Source organism: Daucus carota, chromosome 4 (assembly GCF_001625215.2).
Source record: "Daucus carota subsp. sativus chromosome 4, DH1 v3.0, whole genome shotgun sequence".
NCBI lineage: Eukaryota > Viridiplantae > Streptophyta > Magnoliopsida > Apiales > Apiaceae > Daucus > Daucus carota.
The window spans coordinates 41,022,973-41,044,210 of NC_030384.2; the positions used below are offsets into that span (position 1 = coordinate 41,022,973).

Genomic DNA, 21,238 nt, shown 5'->3' on the forward strand with positions numbered 1-21,238 from the left:
TAAAGTAAAAATTAGTTGGAGATACTTTTTCGGGTTAATAAGTGAAAAAACTACTAAATTATGACCAACTTACGTTGAGCCACTAAACTAAAAAAGCTTATAAACGGATCACGTCGTTAGTATAACCGTTAAGTATCATTTGACTCTAACAGAATTTGTTAAAAAATAAAAAAGTGATGAAAATCTAAAAAATATTGAATTTTCTCTTTTGGATTTTGATCATATTTTTTTTTAATAACTTGTGTTAAAATCAACTGATATTTAACGGATGTTATCTAAATGTAAATTTATATTAATTCAGTTATTTGACTGCAAGTTAAATCTAATTTTGTTATCCGTTTACAAATTTTTTGAGTTTCTAAATTTAGGTATGAGTTCAGTTATATTTTTTTGACTTAACCGACTGAACTGGACGTGCCGAAAGTTTGAAAATGAGAAGTGAACACGCTACTTCACAGTTAAAAACAAAAACCGATTTCAATGATCAAGCCCATATAGGCTGTTCAACTATAACCCAGCTACAAGCATTTAGCCCAAATATATTTAGACTGCATTGTGCAGTGTTCACTGTTCACCCGTCGAAAATAATTGGTCGCCGCGTTTAGAATCATTGTTAGCAAACATCAATACTAAATTTGTATTAAAAAGTAGATAAAAAATTATTGGTAAAATTTAAAAACATTATTTCATAATAATAAAATTTAGCCCAAAATTGGCTTTTAAAAAAAGCAAATCATCCTATATTTATGAAGAAACATCATCTTTTCAATTTTTGTGTGTCCTATCGTGGATTTTACGCCTCACAATTATTTTTATACTATGCATAATATAATAAAATTTATCAAACTGTTATCTGATTGTAAAATAACATTTTAATTATCAACATTTTTAACAGTATAATAATTATTAAGAGCACTTTTGAACCAATCCCATTAACACATTAATATGACATCCTACATAGTTTGTCGATTAATATCAAGTAAAGTATAGTATTCTTATTAATGTTATTATCGTTATAATTTTGGAAAAATAATATTATGTTATCATATTTGCCTTCCTACTTTTGAAGGTTTTTTTTTCTTAATGCTTTTTTATCAATGTATACTACGGTAAACTTCTATATATGAGAAAATATAGTTTGCAGAAATAAAAAAGGCAATATAATTTTACTTTTATTCAGTGTTCTAAAAATCGCCGAGTCGGCCGAGTACTCATTCTGAGTACTCGTTTTTAACCCCTCGTCCGATCCGAGTTCCGAGTAATCGGGTTCAAAACCGATTTATTAAAAAATCGGTCAAACTTCGGTTTGACTCCGAGTACTCGAGGTCATATCCGAGTTTGACTTATCAATTTTTTATTATTTTATTTGAAAATTATTTCAAAAGAGACTAAACGTAAATTTATGTATGTTTTGATCTTTTTTTGGTAAAGTATTGACATTAATTAGAAAGTATATGTGTTTTATGATTAAAACTTGTGAATGATTATTATGTCAAAAACTATCAAGCAATTAACTTATATTTGAACTTCATTATTTCAAGTGTTTTATTAAAATATTAATATTATTAGATAGTTTTATTATTAATCAGTATATAACTATATATGAGAGAAAAAAATTAATTAAAAAAAATACCCGATTAGTTATCCGATTACTCATTCCGAGTACTCACCCGAGTTCCGAGTACTCATTTTTCCGGAACCAAACCGAGTTGGACCGAGTTCCGATTTTTACAACCTTGCTTTTATTATAAACAAACACCTTTTACTCCCGCCACCAAGGCACCAAGCCACCAACACAGACTCCCGCGAAAACTTCTATTTCCCCGCCAAAACCAAAAATGAAATAAACACCCCCGATAAAAACACACAAAAAAATCAAAGAAAACCCTAAACTCAAGCCCCCAAAATCAACACATTTCTCAGCAATCTCATCTGAATCCGCACAGTGTTTTCGATGAAGATCCGATCTATGAAGCTCCGTGAAGCTCACAAGAGCACCGGTGTGGCCTCACAGTCTTCCATTCTTTACGACATAAATGGCGAACGTCTAGTCACTGCGCTGGCCTCGGATACTTCAATCTGTATTCACGATGCCTTTCTAAGTTCTGTTAGTCCCAAGGTGCTTCGGAATCATAGAGATGGGGTTACTTGTCTCGCTATTAGTCCTAATTCCACTTGTCTTGCTTCCGGATCTATCGATCATTCGGTCAAGCTCTATAAATTCCCCGGTAATTTTTGTTTTTCATTCTTTTTTTAGTTTTGTTCATTGTAATTTGCTAGCTCCATTGCTTGCTGTTTGGTTTTATTTGGGAGGTAGGGAGGTAGGGGGGAGAGAGAGGGGGGGGGGGGGGGAGAGAGCTTCTAGCATCAATTTGTTGAGTCCCCCTTACAAGTGATGAAATATATTTATGTGAATGTGTTTGTGTAATTATATTTTTCCACAAATTTCACAAATAAAATCGTGTACCGATATAGAGTCAATTTGTAGATTCCTTGAATCAGACTTGCCAGATTTAAGTGTCAAAAATTGGAGCTGATATTGTGCCATATAAATTCTAGTAAAATCAGTGAATTCATGCAAGAAACGTTGAATTTTGCAATATGTTATGTAAGGGTATGTTATATAATATAAGAGAACAGTATAGGTTTAGAAGTTTTAGGTCTAGAAGTTTTAGGTCTCATCTATGTCATGTCTTCCTTGAAAGTAGTAATATAACTGTCCTGAATAACAGAGAAAATGCTACACATCTGTTTACAATTTTTCAGTTCCTCCTGAAACCAAGTTAAATGTTTGTCTTTAGATCCCTGCTTGCACTATGGAGTAGTTATAACTTGTACCTATGAGGCTGTGAGATCTAATTTCATATGTCTGTAAATGCGCATGTTTAAATAACGTGCCATGTGCTTTGCTAATTAATGATATATTGGGATTATGTTATCAGGTGGTGAATTCGAAACCAATATCACCAGGTTTACTCTACCGATCCGCAGCCTTGCTTTCAACAAATCAGGAACTATGTTGGCAGCTGCGGGTGATGACGAGGGTATTAAACTTATTAATACTATTGATGGTTCTGTAGCAAGGGTTTTAAAAGGACACAGAGGATCTGTTACTAGCTTATCTTTTGATCCTAAAGGTGAGTACTTGGCATCTGTTGATTCGGTTGGGACCGTTATATATTGGGAGCTACATAATTCGGGGATAATAGCTCATAATCTTAAAGGCCTAGCTCCTTCAACCAGTTCTGACAATTCTGTTATAAATGTAATTCAGTGGAGCCCAGATGGTGAGATGTTGGCTGTCCCCGGTCTAAAAAATGATGTGGTTATGTATGACAGAGACACGGCTGAAAAACTTTTTACACTGAGAGGTGATCATGTACAACCTGTTTGCTTCTTGTCTTGGTCACCTAATGGGAAATATATGGCTACCTCTGGCTTAGATAGACAGATCTTGATCTGGAATGTTGATCAAAAGCAGGATATAGATAGGCAAAAATTTGATGAGAGAATATGCTGTATGGCTTGGAAGCCCAATGGAAATTCGTTGGCATTTATCGATGCTATGGGAAAATATGGTGTGTGGGAATCACCTGTTCCTTCATCAATGAAATCACCCACTGAAGGTACACAATCAGTAAAAAGCAACGGTGTCCTCTTCTTTGATGAAGATGAACAAGTACCTAGTGCATCTGGTAGTCTAAGTGATATGGGTGAAGACAGTTTTGATGAATCTGAAATAGCTAGTAGAAAGAGATTGCGTCAGCAGTCCAAATATGATGATGCTCTTGATGAAGACAACGATGACGAGTTAAACTTCTTTCCAAAGGCTGAGTCACACAAAAAACCTCGTGACGATGAGTTAAACTTCTTTCCCAAGCCCGAGTCGCGGAAAAAACCTCGTAAGGAGAAACTGGATAGTGCAAAGGAAGGCCTACAAAACACAATGGTAATAAAAGGGCCAAAATTGCAGGAAGCTTTTCAGCCAGGTGCTACTCCTGTTCAGCCTGGAAAGAGACGCTTTCTGTGCTACAATATGCTTGGAAGCATAACCTCGATTGATCATGATGGATACTCCCATATTGAGGTAATTCATATAATTGTAGAAGCCATAAGTAGGCATGGACAAAGTAATATGAGCTGTTTAATTGGTTCATTGAGACTGAGGTTCAACTACCTGTTATAAAATAAACAGCTGAATTGGAAGAAAATAAATTACTTGATGATGAAATATATATCTTGTTTCGTTACTGTATTTGTTTTCTGAGGGCAAAGAAACCAAATCAGGATGTGCATCCTGGAAATTTATCAAATAATAAGCATGATCTACAGTCAATTTGCTAATTTTTATCAATACCAGAACAGTGTTAGTAGTTACAAGCAATTTATGTAACTACTACTTGTTAGTTATACTATACTTTTTAACTTGTGTATTGCTATTGTAACTCAAATGCAGATAGACTTTCATGACACTGGCAGTGGACCACGAGTTCCCGCAATGACTGATTATTTTGGTTTTACAATGGCTTCCCTCAATGAAAGTGGAAGTGTTTTTGCAAATCCTCGAAAGGGTGAGAAGAATATGAGTACCCTGATGTATCGCCCATTCAGTAGCTGGGCAAACAATAGTGAGGTTAGTTGGGCAAACAATATTGCCTCTTCACTTATTCAGTCACATGTATTCGTTTTGTATAATATTTATCAGGAGTTAGTGCAACAATTTCTTAATTTAAGATTATATATCTATTTGGATACAACTGTACACTTTACTGTTACAATAGTTTATGTTCCCTTCAAACTTGTTCAAATAAAAAACATTGTCTTGGAGAATGATTTCCCAGGTGAAACATTTGCTTTCACAGAGTATAACATCTTATTATTTCTAGGTAGGTTTTGCTCGGCTATGCACATAATTAACTGTGGTAAAATCATCCACTTCTGTTTTGTGTCCCCTTTTAGCTGACTTGTGAACTTGTTATTTCAGTGGTCCATGCGATTTGAAGAAGAAGAAGTGAGGGCTGTAGCACTTGGTAATTCTTGGGTTGCTGCTGTTACAAGTCTAAATTTTCTTCGCATTTTCACGGAGGGTGGCCTGCAGGTTTGCGATATGATATATATTATAGTTGTTTACATATTTACCTGTGTTGTCTTTAATTCTAACTTTTGTTTGTCTTGAAATCCTCCTCAAAATGATGCATGAGTTGAAAAACCTAGTTCGAACTAGATTCCTATATATGAAAAGTAAGACATGCCTTTGGGGAAAATATTATTCATGGAGAAATTCCTCTTCAATACAAGGAAGTAAGCAAGTACTATCGGTGTGGTGCCTATAAATAGAAACGGTTGTAGGCTTTTGAGTGTTTTTAGAGTTGCACTTGCACCAGTACCACAATGTAAGAAATATTTAACCTTTATGAGTTGGATAAAAGAGATATAACAGAGACAGTTTTGTGTCAAATAAGGTTATTTAAGACTGTATATGAGGAATTTGCTTCATATTATTGGTGTGCAATCTTTATCCTCCCTTAAGCAGTGAAGCGATTTTCACGTTGAATAGTTGTGTTATTTACTATTGTGCTTGTGTTTGTATCTCATCTGCGATGATTGTGTGTGAAACTGATCTTTAACAATTTATGGTTGCAAGATGAGCTCGATAAAATTGGCTACTTAAAATTGTGAAGGCAGATATACATAGGCTTCTTGTCTGAATTCATTACATTGCTACATCTAAGTCATCCAGGCATCCATTTATAAGTTGGCATGTATTGCTCCCCCACTCCACATGAGTAAGGACTTTTTAACATGTTAAAAGAGTTTCTCTGATAAAATATGTAAGGTGTTTCATATAGCTAAAGTGACTAAATTTACTGGTTTTTAAAGCCATAGCCTATCTGCTCTGACTAAAAGCTAGAGTAAAAGCTGTCAAAGGGACAATAGTTAGAATTTTGAGTATGTTTCAAGTAATACAAGAAACCTTGTTAACCCAAAAAGAGAAAATGCAAAAAAATTTGCAGAAAGGGGACAAACTAGAAACAGAAGTATGAAAGGAATTCAATGTTTTTTGTGAGTGTGGCAAGTTTAGTTCTCTATGGTTTCTATATGTAATGTATAAGACGAATTAAGTATATAAGATATGATTCTATTATAGAAGCTGATGTTGGGTCTATTAAATAAACATTGCAGAAACATGTCCTTTCTCTTGACGGGCCAGTTGTGACTGCATCAGGATGTGGTGATGAACTAGCTGTCGTCACACATTCTTCTTCACCCCTTGCTTCAAGTGAACAGGTATTGACTATATTGTTCTAGACCTATTGAGTAAATCTTGTTATGGTCAACTTTTAAAATCACTAATTAGTTCTTTGTGAGCAACTGAGCTCACCTAATTCATTTTCTGAAAAAAGTGCAATAGGCAAAACACAAAAACACACACACATTTATTTACCATTAATCTACATTCTTTCTCTTACAGTATAAATTAATAAGCCTCTGCCATTGATTAAAAGAGTAACAGAAGATATAAATATATGGCAGATATGATATAGATGCAAGTACTTCGGGATACTATTCTTATTGGTCTTAGTGGTAACTTCTCTGAGGACTACAATGAAATATGTAGATGGTGGTTAAGGGTTAATATTCTTTTTGGAATTGCAGATGTTGGAGTTTAAGGTATATAACATTTGTAGTGGGACTCTGTCTAAAAAAGGAAAACTTCCAATAACTCCTGGTTCATCTTTAACATGGTTTGGTTTCAGTGAAGAAGGCCAACTAAGCTCTTTCGATTCCAAGGTTTCTTTATATTATACCAATTGATTTTTGTGCTGAGTATTATAATTACTGAAACTTTCGTCAAACTAATAGGAAATATGATTGCAGGGTGTTTTGAGAGTATTTACAAAACAGTATGGTGGCAGTTGGCTTCCACTCTTCAGGTATTTAATTCTTTGGGCTCTAGATAATTCTGTTTTTCCTGTCTTTGAGTATTAAAAGTTTAATTTCTTATAATTTTTTCAAATTGTAGTGCTAGTAGATTGAAAAAACCAGAGGAGAACTATTGGGTTGCTGGCCTTAGTGCGAGCAAGTTGTTTTGCATTGTGTGCAAGTCTCCTGATACCTTCCCGCAGGTCAGATTTATTAGTTTTATGGTTGTAATCTATTGAACATCCAGTTAATTAACAAAATCAATCATGCATGACTTTTCCCCCATTCATTTTAGGTGATTCCCAAACCAGTTTTGACTCTACTAGATCTTTCATGTCCTCTTGCATCATCTGATTTGGGAGCGGACAACCTAGAGAACGAGTTTATCTGTAATAACATCCAGCTCTGCCAGGTATGTTACATTTTACAAACATGGTGGGAAATGAACCTGATGTTAAACATCAGATTGTACAATACTTTGCATGTCAGCCCTTCTGTAAAATGTGATAATTCTGCATTTTGAGTGAAATTGATTGTCATGATTTTCTAGGATGCTGATTTAGTGTCAGGTTACCCTGCCATTTTTACAAATCACTTTAACTTGTGAAAAATGGTACAGATTCAAAGTAGGATTGATGAGATGCTAGCATCAGGCCAGGATACCTATTCTCTTGATGACGAGGCATTCAGTGTGGAAGCAGTTCAAGATAGATGCATTTTAAGGTTGATAGCATCCTGTTGCAATGGTAAGTTTGTTCTATTGATGTATAGTAATTAGTTTGTATATGCATTTATTGCGAAGTTGTCATTTTTCACCATTCTATTATTACCCCGTAAACTGTCAGACATGAAATAGGGCTCATGCTTAGTTGCGATGTCTTTGCAGGTGACAAACTTGTGAGAGCTACTGAGCTCGTTAAACTTCTTTCACTTGAAAAATCTGTAAGGGGTGCGATTAAACTTGTCACTGCCTTGAAGCTTCCAAATTTAGCAGAGAGGTTTAATCTAATATTAGAGGTATTCCTTTTAACATCCCTAAAGGCAGTTTGTCGCACACTCGCACTCAACCAAATTGAAAGCTTTTCTTCTCATGTTGATCAAAACGTTTCTCCATTTTCTCCTTTTGCAGGAAAGACTGCAGAAAGAAAGTATGGACACCCCATTCCTTTCCCGTGCAACCTTGAACAACTGTGATACGTCATTTAAAGCTGATATGTCTGGCAAGACATCTATTCTACCTGAAAACAGTGGCAAAGCATCTATTCCACCCCCTGTAGAACCTGCAATTCCAGCAACATTAGAAAAGTTCCCAGCAAACTCCTTCACAAAGAAAACACTACAAGAGTCTGTGAAAGCTGGTAAGGCAAAAACTGATGAAAAGCAAGCTGTGAAAGTAGAAAGCAAAGCTACAGTAAATAATTCCTCGGAGTCAAAAAATTCTGTCGACATCAAGCATGCCGGACAGACTAGTAAGGTAGGAGAGGGTCATCGTCCATCTAATCCATTTGCAAAGTCTTCAAACAACCAGGAGAAATCCATGGACAAGAATGCTGGACAGACTAGTAAGGTAGGAGAGGGTCATCGCCCATCTAATCCATTTGCAAAGTCTTCAAACAACCAAGAGAAATCATCTTTGTTAGATTCTCTAAAAAAGATGAAAAATGACAAAACACAACAAAAGTAAGCCGGTGCAGTCACATCTGCAGAGAGCAGCTCAACACAAGGCCTTGTGTTGCAGTTCTGATGTCCTGGGTAATTATGTTCTTTAAGTTGTTTTGTACTACCAATTACCCAAGGGTATAGATTTTATTTTTTTTGCATTAGAAATAAAATTTTCATCTCTGACCATTGTGTTCAAAAACGTTTTATGTATACCAAAATTTATATGTTTTATATATTGTTGTTATAAGCTTTTTTTACTTTGTCATGCTTTTTTGTTGTTGCTAACTTTGCCATTCATTTAGATTTTGCTTTATAATATTGTAATTAAAATTGTTTGTTAAACTTGAAATTTTATATTTTTTTGTCATTTAGATGTGTATTTTTAAATACATTTTAAATTTATTTTTTCTAAATAGGTGGTAGCTATTGGTATATACTATTGTAATTTAAATTAATTTTCCGGTATATCGATGAACACACGTTAACAATCATTTTTTAATTAGATAGAACATATTTATTGACTCATTTCATAATAGTCTTTGTGTATAGTAAAAATCTAACATATAAATGAAATATAAATAACATATATTTATGAGCACACTAGAAAAACCTTTTTAAAATCGGTTTTTCTAGTGTGTGCCCATGAGCACACACTAAGCACTAAAATTTATAAGTTTGGTGGTTTTTGATTGGCTCATGCTTCTTTATAATGGTGGACCCCCTGCAAATTCACCAACCACGCCAATCAAAATCTACCAAAACTATAAAATTTAATGCTTACCATATGCCCATGGGCACACACTAGACAAATCATTTTAAAATTATGTGGTTCATTATTTTGACAATCTATCTTATATATCATATATTGTGAATTGTGATAGTATTCATACATATTTACATCTTATAAGTCCATAATCACTCAAATTAAAAATCTAACTAGGCTTAGATATCATTTTAGTCATTGAAGTGAAGTCGGAGAAAGTAAAAGCCGAGGTCGCTAACCTAATCGGCTAGTCCATCAAAATAATAAAAATAAAATATACAATATATAATATATTTTATATTTATCATTGTTATACTAATTTACATACTTTAAATTTGAGATTATATCAATCATGATTATAATTACAGCCATTTATTTATATATATATCATAAAATACATGTCAATATGGGAAAAAAAAATAAACTATTAGGCGTAAAAACTGCATCCAAATAACAAACAACTCAAAAAGTGTTTGGAGTAAATTAAAAATTTTAAAGATATAAATTTGTGTATAATATCATCACATATATACGTATGTGCTTTACATTCCCCATTCTCAGAAATGAAGTAACTAGAACGCCCAAATCACAAACCCTAGATCTTCAATCTCCCTACAATTAATGGCTGAAATTACATATTTACATCTCGAAGAGGACGAGGACGAGGACGATGTCGTTGTTGATATAAACATCGCCGGAGATGACGTGTCTATCGGCGACGCAATCGAAACACTCGATCCGACGCCGATTTGGTCTCAAAATGTCGATGAATTCGATATATATCCATTGGATCTCGAGTTTACGACCCATGAAATGCGTACATCGAGTGTGTCTAATCAGAATGATGATCGATATGAATCTCGGGTCTTTGGGGTTGGATCCGAACCGGAGGAGGAAACGGGTTTTGATTTGTTTGATAGGGAGAATCAGGTGAATTTTGTTATGGGTATGTTTGATCAGCGGGTTGAGGACTCGGGTTTGGATCCGGATTTTGGAGTTATTGGTGGGAATGATGATATGGGTATGGATAATTTGGAGCTTGACATAGGGTTGGATTTCGGGTTGGGGTTTTCGATTGATTCTCGTAATGTGGATGATGATGATGATGAGGATGACTATTCTGGGTTCATCTGTGCTGATTGTGGGGATGAGTTTTTCGAGTCTGTTAGAGGGTCTGGGAGCATGTCTGATTCGGGTGAATCGTCGGATTTGGTCGAGGGTGAATTTTTTATGGAGGGGTTGAGAGATGTTGATATTGAGTTGGATTCGGGTGAGGGGAGAAATGGGGTGGTTGATGATTTTGCTTTTGGTGATGGGGATGAGGAGGACGGGGATGGTCTTGGGATTTGTTTGGATTCATTACAGTTGGAAGAAGTTATGGATGTGAATAATAATGAGAGCAATGGTAATGGAGATTTTGAGTGGGAGGAAGTTGATGGTAGAGTAGAAGATCGGGAGGTTTTGAGTATGTTTTTTGAAGATGAGGGAAATGATGATGCTTCTGTTTTGCAGTTGAGAGAATCGGGAGGGGTGGGTGATGCAGAGAGAAGTCGAACTAGGGTGAATTTAGAGTGGGAAGTTTTGTTGAATGTGAATAATTTTGGGGTCAATCACGGGTTTGGGAATGATGACGCGGATGGTGGTTATGTTGATCATGATGAGTACATGACGGCGGAGTACGAGACCTTGTTTGCACAGTTTGGTGAGAATGAAAATGCAGTACTAGGGAGACCACCGGCTTCTAAGAATGTTGTTGAGAATCTTGATTTGGTGCTTATAAAGGAAGAAGATGTGGAGAATGATGATGCACTGTGTGCTGTTTGTAAGGATGGGATGAATGTTGGGGAAAAGGCAAAACAGCTACCTTGTTCACATCGTTACCATGGAGAATGCATTGTGCCTTGGCTGGGAATCAGGAATACCTGTCCAGTCTGTCGATATGAGTTGCCAACAGATGATCCTGATTACGAGCGTAGGAAGAGGAGCCTTAGAGATGTGCAAGTGCAATGACTTCATTTTGCAACCAATTGTAAGGAATTTGCTGGGTTGCGTTTGAAGTTTAACCACATGTCTAGTCTTTGTTCTAGGAAAGAGTGAGTATATTTGTCTCGAGATTTGGTTTGGTGACAATCTGAATGTTTTTGTATGCAATATGATGGAACAGTATAGATGTATGCTATGTAGCTAGCTTATTTTTGAATTCTGTGTATAAATAAATTTAAAATCTAAAGGAGTTGATCATGCATACCTTGATTTTGGAATATGAGTTGTGTTGAATCATTAGGTAGAAGGTTTTTGTGGTCAGAATTATAATGGCATTCAAAAAATTGTATCTGGGATTTTTATTGTAACATGGAACATGTATTTATACAAAGTAAATCATTTAAACCATAGTTGTACACATCACTAACTGTAATTCAAGTAAGATACTACCATGGTCTTTTAACTTCCATTAACCTATACCAGGGATCTGAAATGTGGAATTTGTTCCAGTCTGGCTGAATTGTAACTATCTTGAAAAGTAGGCGTATTTTTGTGATCCTTGGATGCTAGTACGTTTATTCCTTTCACTGCTTTAAACAGGTCAAAATATTGTTAGTTTCTGGGTGTGATCCCTTCAAAATCTTTGCTTTCTGATCTTATTGCAGGCCAAATGAAGAAGTTAGTTTCTCATTATGGCCACTCTGAATCCTCTACTTACTCATCTTTCCTTCACTTAATCATGAAGTAGTGACCTCGACAGTTTCAGGCACATAACCAATCTCATTTATCCCAACATCCAGACTTGACCAAATTTCTTGGATCTCTTTGGACTCCAGGAACTTTTTATCACCAGCTACGAAGTTGTAAGTTTTCCCTTTAACTTCAATCCAGCTAGAGCCTGCATCTTTCTTTCCAAGTCCCAGTTCTTTCATCCTTAACCTGACTCTTCTCACATCGTCCCACTTTCCGGATCCAGCAAACAAGTTTGAGAGTAAAATGTAATTATCTGCTTTGTTTGGCTCCAATTCTAACAACTTACCAGCAAATTGCTTTCCTAAATCCAGTTCCCCTCTTAATCTACATGAACTGAGCAATGAGTTCCAAATTGCAGCATCAGGTTCTACATGCATATCCTCTATCAGCTCTACAGCATCATCAAATCGACCAGCTCGACCCAGCATGTCAATGACGCAAGCATAATGCTCTAGTTCTGGCTCCACTCCATGCATAACCTGCATCTCATTTAAACACTTGATGCCTTCTTCAATCAACCCCATATGGTCACATGCCATCAAAATACCCATATAAGTGAACCTGTCTGGCTTTAAGCCTAACATTTGCATTTCACGGAAACGATACAGGGCCTCTTCCCCGCATCCATGAATACCATATCCGGCTATTAAACATGTCAATGCTGCAACATCTCTTTTCTTTAAATGTTCAAAGACCCTCTGTGATTGTTTTATTGAGCCACTATGTGCATACATATCTATAATAGAACAACCAACATACAAATCGTCAATCAGGCCAGCCTTCAGAGCAAAACAGTGAGTTTCTTTGCCAAGTCGCAAAGCTGATAGCTGTGAACAAGCCCCAAGAACACTTGTTATTACAATTTCATGAGGTTGTATTCCCTCACACACCAACTTGCGAAAAAGATTTATTGCTTCAGTAGGCAGTCCATTCTGTGAGTAACCGCTAATCATCGCATTCCAGCCTACTAAACTTTTATCTTCCATCCCTTCAAACAAAAACTTTGCACATAATAGTTTTCCACAACGAGTGTATAGTGAAATCAGAGATACAAAGATATATGGGTCGGTGACTGAACCCTTTTTTATATGAAATCCATGGACTTCTTTGCCATGCCGAAGAGATCTAAGCTCAGTACACGCTAGAAGTAAGCTTGAAATGCTAAACCAGTCAGGATCCAAGTTAGATGAACTCATTTGGAGGTAAATATCAAGAGCCATTGAAGGATCTCCATTTTGTGCATAACCACCAAGAAGAGCATTCCAAGAACTCACAGTTCTGTTCTCAATGCAATTAAAGACATTCCGAGCAGATCTTAATGACCCACACTTTGCATAGGCTGTTATAAACGCGTTCAATACCAGCTCATTATATTGAAACCCATGTCTAAGTGAATAGGCATGAAGTATCCTTACCCTCAATAGTTCCGACCTTTGTAAACAAACTGGTAACAAATTCAATATCGTAACCTCATTAGCACCCAAAGAACTCTTAACTTGCATATTCTGCAAAATGTTGAACGTTTGACAAACATCCCCATCTCTAGAATAAGCTGCAATTAGGGAATTCCAAGAAACTATATTTCTGCTATCATTCTTGTCGAAAACTACTTGAGCTTCAGTCACATACCCACATTTTGCATACATATCCACTAAAGCATTACTCACCTTTACCTCCTTGCTCAATTTCATCTTCACTGCTATACAATGAATCATCCTCCCCATCTCTATTTCTCCCTCTGCAGCACAAACTGGCAATACACTCACCAGCGTAGCATCATCAGGTACCATACCTTCTTGACTATTTAACATTCTTCCAAACAAACCTAAACTGCTTCCATACCACCCGTTCTTGGAAAATACAGAGATCATCGAATTCCAAGAAACCAAATTCTTGTTAGCATTATGTTCAAACACCCTAGCAGCATCCATAACCAACCCAAATTTCCCATAATTAGAAACCAATGCATTACAAACAAAAAGATCACAAGCCAAACCCATCTTCAATCCTAAACCATGAACACTCTGCAGCAACCCTGAGTCCATAATCTCCCCACAAGCCTTAATCACACAAGGGAAAGTAAAATTATCCGGCTTACATTCACACGCAATCAACAACTCACAAAAGACTAACAATGCATCAAACCAAAGCTCATTTCTGACATACGCACTAACAATTGCATTCCACAAGCACAAATCTTTTACCGTTGATTGATCAAAAACAATACGAGAATCTAAAGGAAACCCACAATTTGAATACATTGTAATAACACTTGTATTAAGAAAAATGTCATCTTTAAAAGGGGTAAAATCAGAAACCAACTCATGAGCTTTTCTGCCAATTTCAGTCTCTTTCTGATGGCCACTAGCTTGCAACAACAGCCCCAATGCAGAAACCATGTCAGAAGAACTGCGCTCGACATTCTTGGCTTCTTGTTGTAGTAATTTTAAGGCCTTGTTGAGGTCATTGGATTGGCATAAACTGTTTATTTGCTGAGGTAAAGAGAACTGAGAATTCTGTGGGGTTGAATCAGGTAATTTAGCTTTGCTGTTGATGGGTTTTTCGACTTGGATGCTGCGGTGAAGACCGTGGTGCTGGAGTGATGAAAATGGTGGCGCCACCGCAGACATGGTGGTCAAGTTGTGAGGAGGGGAATAACTGGAAAAACTCAACTTGCGCGGGCATGTTCAGTCCTAGGGAATATATCAACATGTTAATTTTAGTGGCTAAAATAAATTGACTGTATGTATTACTCCCTCCGTCCCACCCATCATTTCTTATCAAATGGGTTGGGCACGGAGGTTAAAGAATATGTATAAAGTAGTGGAAAAGAGGAAGAAAAGTGGGTAAAGTGGTGGGACCCATTGATTTTTAATGTATAAAAAGAAGATAGTGGAGTAAAAGTAGTGTGAAAAGGAAAGAAAAGTGGAGAAGTGGTGGGACCCATTGACTATTTTTGGTAAGTTTTGAAATGTAAAGAATTGGATGGGACACCCCAAAAAGGAAAGTGTAAAGAAATTGGTGGGACGGAGGGAGTAATATAAATAATGAAATCCCCTTTTTCCCTATTTTAAGGATTATCAAGTCCGGAAGAATGCGTTGTTCTTGGTAAATTAGCGATGAAACATTACTCCTCATGTCCCATTTTATATGAATCATTTTTCTTTGCTGGATGTTAAAAAAAATGACTCCCCTTTTAGATTGAAAAAGTAATTAAAAGCAGAAAAAGTTGTAAACTTGGCCAGAGTGGTCTAGACCAAGTGTCTTCGTCATTGAATCTGCTCTTGTACCCAAGAATAGGGTGTTAGATTACGGTGACACCAACTGTCAAATGAATTTTTGCTATTGCTGCAGCAAGAATTGGACAGTATTTCGACTTGATTATAAAAATGTAATTTATATATGGAGAATTATACGAGCAAGTGTATACGGGTTTACCTTTGGCTTACAAGGTTTCTCCAGATTCGACAGGTTTTAAGATAATGGAATTGTCAGGTTTTTTGGTTTTTTTAAGTCTTTGGTTGAGTATTCTTAGTTTACTCTTAATTTCAAATTCTTCCAAGTATGTGAATTTGTGAAATCTTTAAGATTGTAACCAAAACTGCCCCCGCACCCCAACCCACCCACCCGCTTCTGCTTTAAGCTGTGGTTGATCCTCAATGATGGACACGTATATAGAAGTGCAAGTATCAACTTCATATGTTAGTATAATTGTGTAATGAGAGCAGAACTGCAGAAAGAATAGCTGGGTGCTTAATGGTTTCCAGAGCACAAGGCTGGAAAGAAGCCACCTGCATAAGTTCCGGCGTTTTATTCTTTTTGAGGTACAAGCCGAGCCCCTCAAACTCATTCACATAGACTCATGGAGGCCAACATGCAACAAGCCATCACCGCATCAGTGTTAACGGTACATAAAAACAAAATATCTAAAATGCAAGAATTGAAATTCACAGAGTATTTCAAATATGTTACCAGATTTATGATGTTCTCAAGTTAACTACAATAAACTGACTGACAAATTTTCTCTCTTACAAAATTTTCAGTTGATAGGATTTTACCCTAAAACTTCACCAACACTGCAACTAGAAGTCTAGGTCAATCGATATCCATACCCTTTTCAGCAGCCTTTTCCATGTCTCTACATGACCACAGCTTGATGTGACGATCATATGAAACTGTGGCAACATACTGGCCATCTGCAGCAAAATTAATGTGACATATTAGTAATGAAATGCAGATGGCAGAGAAGCTTTGAGAAAATAACAGAAATCAACTATATATAGAAATTTTAATTAAAGGAAAACATTTTATGCTTCTCAACAAGCGATGCCTGCTCAGATAACAGAGTGATGGTCTCACTGGAACAGCCACTAGATACACTCATTACTTCTTGTTATTAAATGAGCATAACTGCAATTAAACCACAACTTAAATCAACCATACTACTTCCTATGAGCAAATTATTGTGAACACTTGCACAACCAAAATAACTATTCATAACACTTTCAGCGCCATATTTATCTTAACAAAATTGATGAAATTCCACATGTTCTGTCTTGACCCAAAGCAGTTGTGTATAACTTTCACACGGATAAATAGCTTCCATGTCCAGTTGCACTTAAATCATTAATTTCAGTTTTCCTAAAGTTCATATTACTCGATCTATCCACTTAATGGCTATGAATTTCTGATAAAGAAATTTACCTGATACTACATCCAATGATGAAAGTTTATCTTCATGACCAGACAGCGTCTTTACAGGCTTGAAATCTCTGGACGACCAAACCTGAATTACAACGTGTTACTATTCTGTAAGAATCTTACTATTTTAGCACAATGAATAAGAAAAATTAGAGATCCAACTCAAAAAGACCACTACTTTGGTGAGGGGAATACCTTCGCTGTCATATCGTGGGAAGCAGTTAGCAGAAAGTACCCATCCTGAGGTTCAAATTTCACTTGGGATATAAGCTTTGAATGAGCTGGAATTATGTAAAATGATTTCTTCTTTCTCAAATCCCATATTCGACAGGTATTATCTTCACCGCCAGTAGCCAAGTGATAGCCATTTGGAGAAAAACTAATACCATATATCTGGACAGAACCAAAAGTTCACTTCTCAGTTCATAAATCCAGACAAGCAACTAGGGAAACGAAATGATTACAATTAGGAATGTAAATGAGCCAAGCATTAAACATGACTTTAAAATTTAATTTATATATGAGCTGAACATGATAACGATTAACAAAAAAGATCGGATCAAAGTTCATAAAGAGGTACAATACGCAGGTTCCGTAACATACTTCGGAATAAAGTGCGTAAACAGACTCAATAAGTTGGCTCATGGACATTAGAGCAAAAAAAGTTAAATTATTAAGTAATTGTGTAACAATACATATTATCTAAAAATTATTTAATAAATTACTTTTATTTACTATTATTAATGCTAACTGAACTATAAAATATACTATTATATATACGTACCTAGACTAAAACCGCAAATAGGTCTGAAAAATGGTACAGATGACGCTCTCTTATCTTAGCTACGCCAATGAAGACGGGAGATGCTTTATCCTGATTTTAAAACCTGAAGTTATTTTATTCCTTTGCAAATTCTAATTTTATTAATTCTCAAAGTACTTTTTTCATGTTCATAAACAAAGCAAACTAGCAAGCGTGTGAGCAATGTTCATGAAATGTTTGTGAGCACAAGCTAAGAACCTGTCTGCAAACAGTCAGTAAATAATATGTATATCTTTTTTAATAAGCATAACTGAAAGAATTTTATGGTCTTAATCTGAGATCAAGCTGGACATATATTAACGAGCCAACCATAATGGCTCTAGAGTTCGCCTTAGCTTGTCTTGGCTCATCTACAACTCTACTATGATGCTATGGTGAAGAATAAAGGATACTCACTGGCTTAACATGACCTTCCAAGGAAAGAACACTTCTCCCTGTGCGAAGGTCCCACACACGAGCAAGTGAATCAAGTCCACAAGATGCGGCCAAAGATCCATCTTTGTGAAAAGATAGTCCATACACACTCCTACTATGACCTTCTTGCAGAAGCAGCTCTTCAGCAGTTTCAACATCCCATAATCTCCAGGTCTTGTCAAAGCTAGTTGTACCCAAGTATTTTCCTGATGGATGGAATGCAATGCGCGCAAGGCGATTCAAATGTCCCTCAAAAGTTCTGAGAAGCACACCTTCACTATTCCACAACTTTGCAGTGCGATCAGCAGATGCAGTTGCCAAAGTATTGTTAATGGGTGAAAAAGCAACATCGGTAGCATGGACTGTGTGCCCCTTCAAAGTACACACTCTTCGCACCTGAGGCATGCTCCATATCTTTGCGACTCCATTTAAAGCACTAGAGAATAAATTATCAAAGAAAAAAACAGAAATAAGTTTGTAGATAATGTACCATAATTATAAAATACAAGCAAGAAGCTGTATCAGTGTTCAAAGGTTACTAATGTCATCGAGTTCTCAAGAAAATCGTAATAGAAAGTACTCAAATCACATCTAATATTGAAGCCGATAATAACTCAAAATTAAGAATGAGAAATTTAGATCTCTAACAGCAATGTGACTTAAATGTAAGATTTTTGTGTCACATCGCTATTGGTCAAATTATAAACGTTTAACAAATTATAACTATATTTGTAATATATAGAAGTTAAAGTATACATATTAAATACTAGCTTCAGGGTTTAAAGGGTCATTAGCTTTAATAAGAACTGCACAACAATTCATATATTAAACCTATTTAACATACATATAAGCCTATTAATTTGCCAGAATGAAAAAACTCAATATCTAAGAGAAAAGGAGCGAGGGTTTACCAGGTAGCAAGCATCTCCCCATCGTGTGAAAAGGAGCATCCTAACAGCGGCCGGTCATCCCCTATCTCATCACAATTAAGGGATAAACTTGCAGCTTGCTCCAAAGCCCAGTTAATTTCTGCATCCAAATCTTCATCAGGATCATCTCGTTTCCTTTTTGCTTGTTGAAGGCGCATAGATGCTCTCGCAAGAGAATACTTTGCAATTTCTTTCCGGGCTTCTAAAAGGTTTTTTGGGCCTTCAGTATAAAAGGGATACTGGATATTTTCGTCTTCTGCCCCATCTGATATTGACACAGCGGCAGCAGCTTCTTCCTCTTCGTGAACCCTCATTAGCCTTTCCAACTCTCCCTCAGAATCCAGCTTACCCATGAGAGTCCGCAAACGGTCTCGTCTTTCCATCTCTCTTTCTCCAAAAAGAGTCATAGGTTCACCGAGCCGCCGAAGACGAGCTCGAACGGCCATGTCATTGGTTGGAACTGCGAGGGCAGCAGCACGTCTTTTCATTAAAAATTCTTGCATGGCCTTTTCCTGCCTTTCTCTAACTAGTCTGCTCTCTTCTGAGATCTCATAGTCGGCAGTGGTCCGCTGAGCTCCAGACTCGTCCTGATCAGAATCTGTATCACTGCCTCTGATGTCACCATTTTGTGTCTGAGGTGGCTTGGGAATGGGAGGACGGGGAGGGAGAGGTGCTAATGGCCGAGGAATTGTAGGAACTCCAGGTATCGGAGCAATAGCTGGCAAAATAGGGACCGGAACTAATGGGGAAATCACAGGTTGAACCGCTTCATGTGGAACTGGAACTGGAATTGATGGAATTGCAGCAGCCACAGTATGACCATCAACAGAAGGTTCTGTATGTGCAGCTGAAACAGACTTCTCCTCATCTATGTCCATGACCATGATTACACCTGATTATCCATATGTCCACCAAAAAGTCAATCAAAAGCATCCCAAACATAAAAATTCAGCCTACCCCCCCCCCCCCCCCCCCCAAAAAAAAAAGTGGCATTTTCCATATTACACATATTACAGCACCTACTTAATTCTGTGTATACTCCTTAAAAAATAGGAATTCAAGTAAAACGGGATAATATTTACCATATCAAGGTGGTTCAGGTGGACGACATTCTGTCCTATTCCATTACCATCAATATAAAGGGAACACTTAGTACAAAAGCCAAATCAAGACAAACTTCCAGTACAAAACAAAACAAAGGCAAGAAATAAGCAGCATCTTTTACAATACTATAATCAACCAAGGTTTATATTCATTAAACCATGTCGAAAAAATCTGCATTTTTTAGGCACGCTTCGAGACCAAGGAAAATCATGATATTTAGGTTAAAAAGGACCTCTTCGAAGGTAAGTTGGTCTAATTTTCTCCCTAATATTATCATCATACTCACAATTATCTCTTCTCAATCCAGGAAATTCATCCAAATTACGCTCATTATCAGTAACACTAGGAGCTGAGATATTAGGAGCAGCACTTGAAGTTGACCCAACATTTTCTGTTGTATGCTTACTTTAAACTCTGGAAAAAAAAACAATCACTCCATTTAATTTCTGAAATTAGGGGGAAATTAGGGCAAATCAATTCAATCCAAACAACATAAGCATTCCAAATTAATCAGCCAAACAATCACAATTTATAGTTTATAAACCCTAATCACATATATAAACAAGAAATTAAGGAACTACGAGTTGTTATAAGATAATTAGACAAACCTGCAGTGAACAATGGGCAGTAAGCCGGTGATTCAGTTTGTGACGCAGAATCGATGCAATCTCAAGCAAAGAGAGAGTGAGTTAATGGATCAAAGTTTAGAGCTGCGGCTGCTCTGTCCCGTAGTCGATAGATAGACAGAGAGAGTTGCAAGCCGCGTATGTATTATTTTGTGTAAAACTTGTATGAAGCCTTCTTTCCCTTCAGCACATAATTTTAAAACTTTAAATTATATTGATGTATTATAACTTGTAAATTCAATTCGGGGGTGTTTTGGGATTTTAATAAACTATATATATAATATCTATAGTTTATTAATTATACTTAAGTTTATTTTCATATGAATGGTGGATTAAACGTTGCAAAGTTCTATTCACGAGAGATATTTTTATTTATAAAAACTAGTAATACATTAATTAATTATATATATCAAAAATATTAAATATATGTTAATTTTTAGTTAAATCATTTTTTTATTACAAGATAAAGAATAATCTCAACGTATTCTATATAAGAATAATGTGTCACATGTTATAAGATAAAAAAATCCATCGACATTTCAATACCATCATATTT

General features: G+C 36.2%; 4 protein-coding genes across 4 annotated transcripts; 2 read left to right on the plus strand and 2 right to left on the minus strand.

Moving 5' to 3' along the window:
• Positions 1 to 1,831: 1,831 nt before the first annotated feature.
• On the plus strand, positions 1,832 to 8,851 carry LOC108216243 (protein ENHANCER OF LHP1 1). Its single transcript, XM_017388950.2, has 12 exons — positions 1,832 to 2,228; positions 2,943 to 4,087; positions 4,457 to 4,633; positions 4,985 to 5,098; positions 6,184 to 6,288; positions 6,658 to 6,792; positions 6,880 to 6,935; positions 7,025 to 7,127; positions 7,220 to 7,336; positions 7,544 to 7,670; positions 7,811 to 7,941; positions 8,054 to 8,851. Exons 1-12 carry the CDS (start codon positions 1,955 to 1,957, stop codon positions 8,606 to 8,608), a joined length of 3,039 nt encoding a protein of 1,012 aa, XP_017244439.1. The 5' UTR covers positions 1,832 to 1,954; the 3' UTR covers positions 8,609 to 8,851.
• A 1,028-nt stretch (positions 8,852 to 9,879) lies between these two features.
• Positions 9,880 to 11,594, plus strand: LOC108219126 (uncharacterized). Its single transcript, XM_017392416.2, has one exon. It carries the CDS (start codon positions 9,971 to 9,973, stop codon positions 11,357 to 11,359), a length of 1,389 nt encoding a protein of 462 aa, XP_017247905.1. The 5' UTR covers positions 9,880 to 9,970; the 3' UTR covers positions 11,360 to 11,594.
• LOC108219125 (pentatricopeptide repeat-containing protein At1g18485) lies at positions 10,667 to 14,813 on the minus strand. The gene has a single exon (XM_017392415.2). It carries the CDS (start codon positions 14,713 to 14,715, stop codon positions 12,070 to 12,072), a length of 2,646 nt encoding a protein of 881 aa, XP_017247904.1. The 5' UTR covers positions 14,716 to 14,813; the 3' UTR covers positions 10,667 to 12,069.
• A 1,195-nt stretch (positions 14,814 to 16,008) lies between these two features.
• LOC108219440 (U4/U6 small nuclear ribonucleoprotein PRP4-like protein) lies at positions 16,009 to 20,874 on the minus strand. Its single transcript, XM_017392897.2, has 6 exons — positions 20,665 to 20,874; positions 18,935 to 19,844; positions 18,006 to 18,459; positions 16,982 to 17,179; positions 16,790 to 16,871; positions 16,009 to 16,281 (listed from the first exon to the last, which is right to left on the minus strand). Exons 2-6 carry the CDS (start codon positions 19,834 to 19,836, stop codon positions 16,181 to 16,183), a joined length of 1,737 nt encoding a protein of 578 aa, XP_017248386.1. The 5' UTR covers positions 19,837 to 19,844; positions 20,665 to 20,874; the 3' UTR covers positions 16,009 to 16,180.
• Between the last annotated feature and the right edge of the window lie 364 nt (positions 20,875 to 21,238).

What these genes read in the sequence shown, in the direction of transcription:
- LOC108216243 (XM_017388950.2), top strand. Translation starts at nt 1,955, where the DNA reads ATGAAGATCCGATCTATGAAGCTCCGTGAAGCTCACAAGAGCACCGGT. An exon ending in TAAGCTCTTTCGATTCCAAG is followed by an intron (nt 6,793 to 6,879) that starts GTTTCTTTATAT and finishes ATATGATTGCAG; the next exon opens with GGTGTTTTGAGAGTATTTAC. An exon ending in AGTTGGCTTCCACTCTTCAG is followed by an intron (nt 6,936 to 7,024) that starts GTATTTAATTCT and finishes TTCAAATTGTAG; the next exon opens with TGCTAGTAGATTGAAAAAAC.
- LOC108219126 (XM_017392416.2), top strand. Translation starts at nt 9,971, where the DNA reads ATGGCTGAAATTACATATTTACATCTCGAAGAGGACGAGGACGAGGAC.
- LOC108219125 (XM_017392415.2), bottom strand. Translation starts at nt 14,715, where the DNA reads ATGTCTGCGGTGGCGCCACCATTTTCATCACTCCAGCACCACGGTCTT.
- LOC108219440 (XM_017392897.2), bottom strand. Translation starts at nt 19,836, where the DNA reads ATGGTCATGGACATAGATGAGGAGAAGTCTGTTTCAGCTGCACATACA. An exon ending in TGGAAGGTCATGTTAAGCCA is followed by an intron (nt 17,180 to 18,005) that starts GTGAGTATCCTT and finishes GGTTCTGTCCAG; the next exon opens with ATATATGGTATTAGTTTTTC. An exon ending in CCCACGATATGACAGCGAAG is followed by an intron (nt 16,872 to 16,981) that starts GTATTCCCCTCA and finishes GTTGTAATTCAG; the next exon opens with GTTTGGTCGTCCAGAGATTT.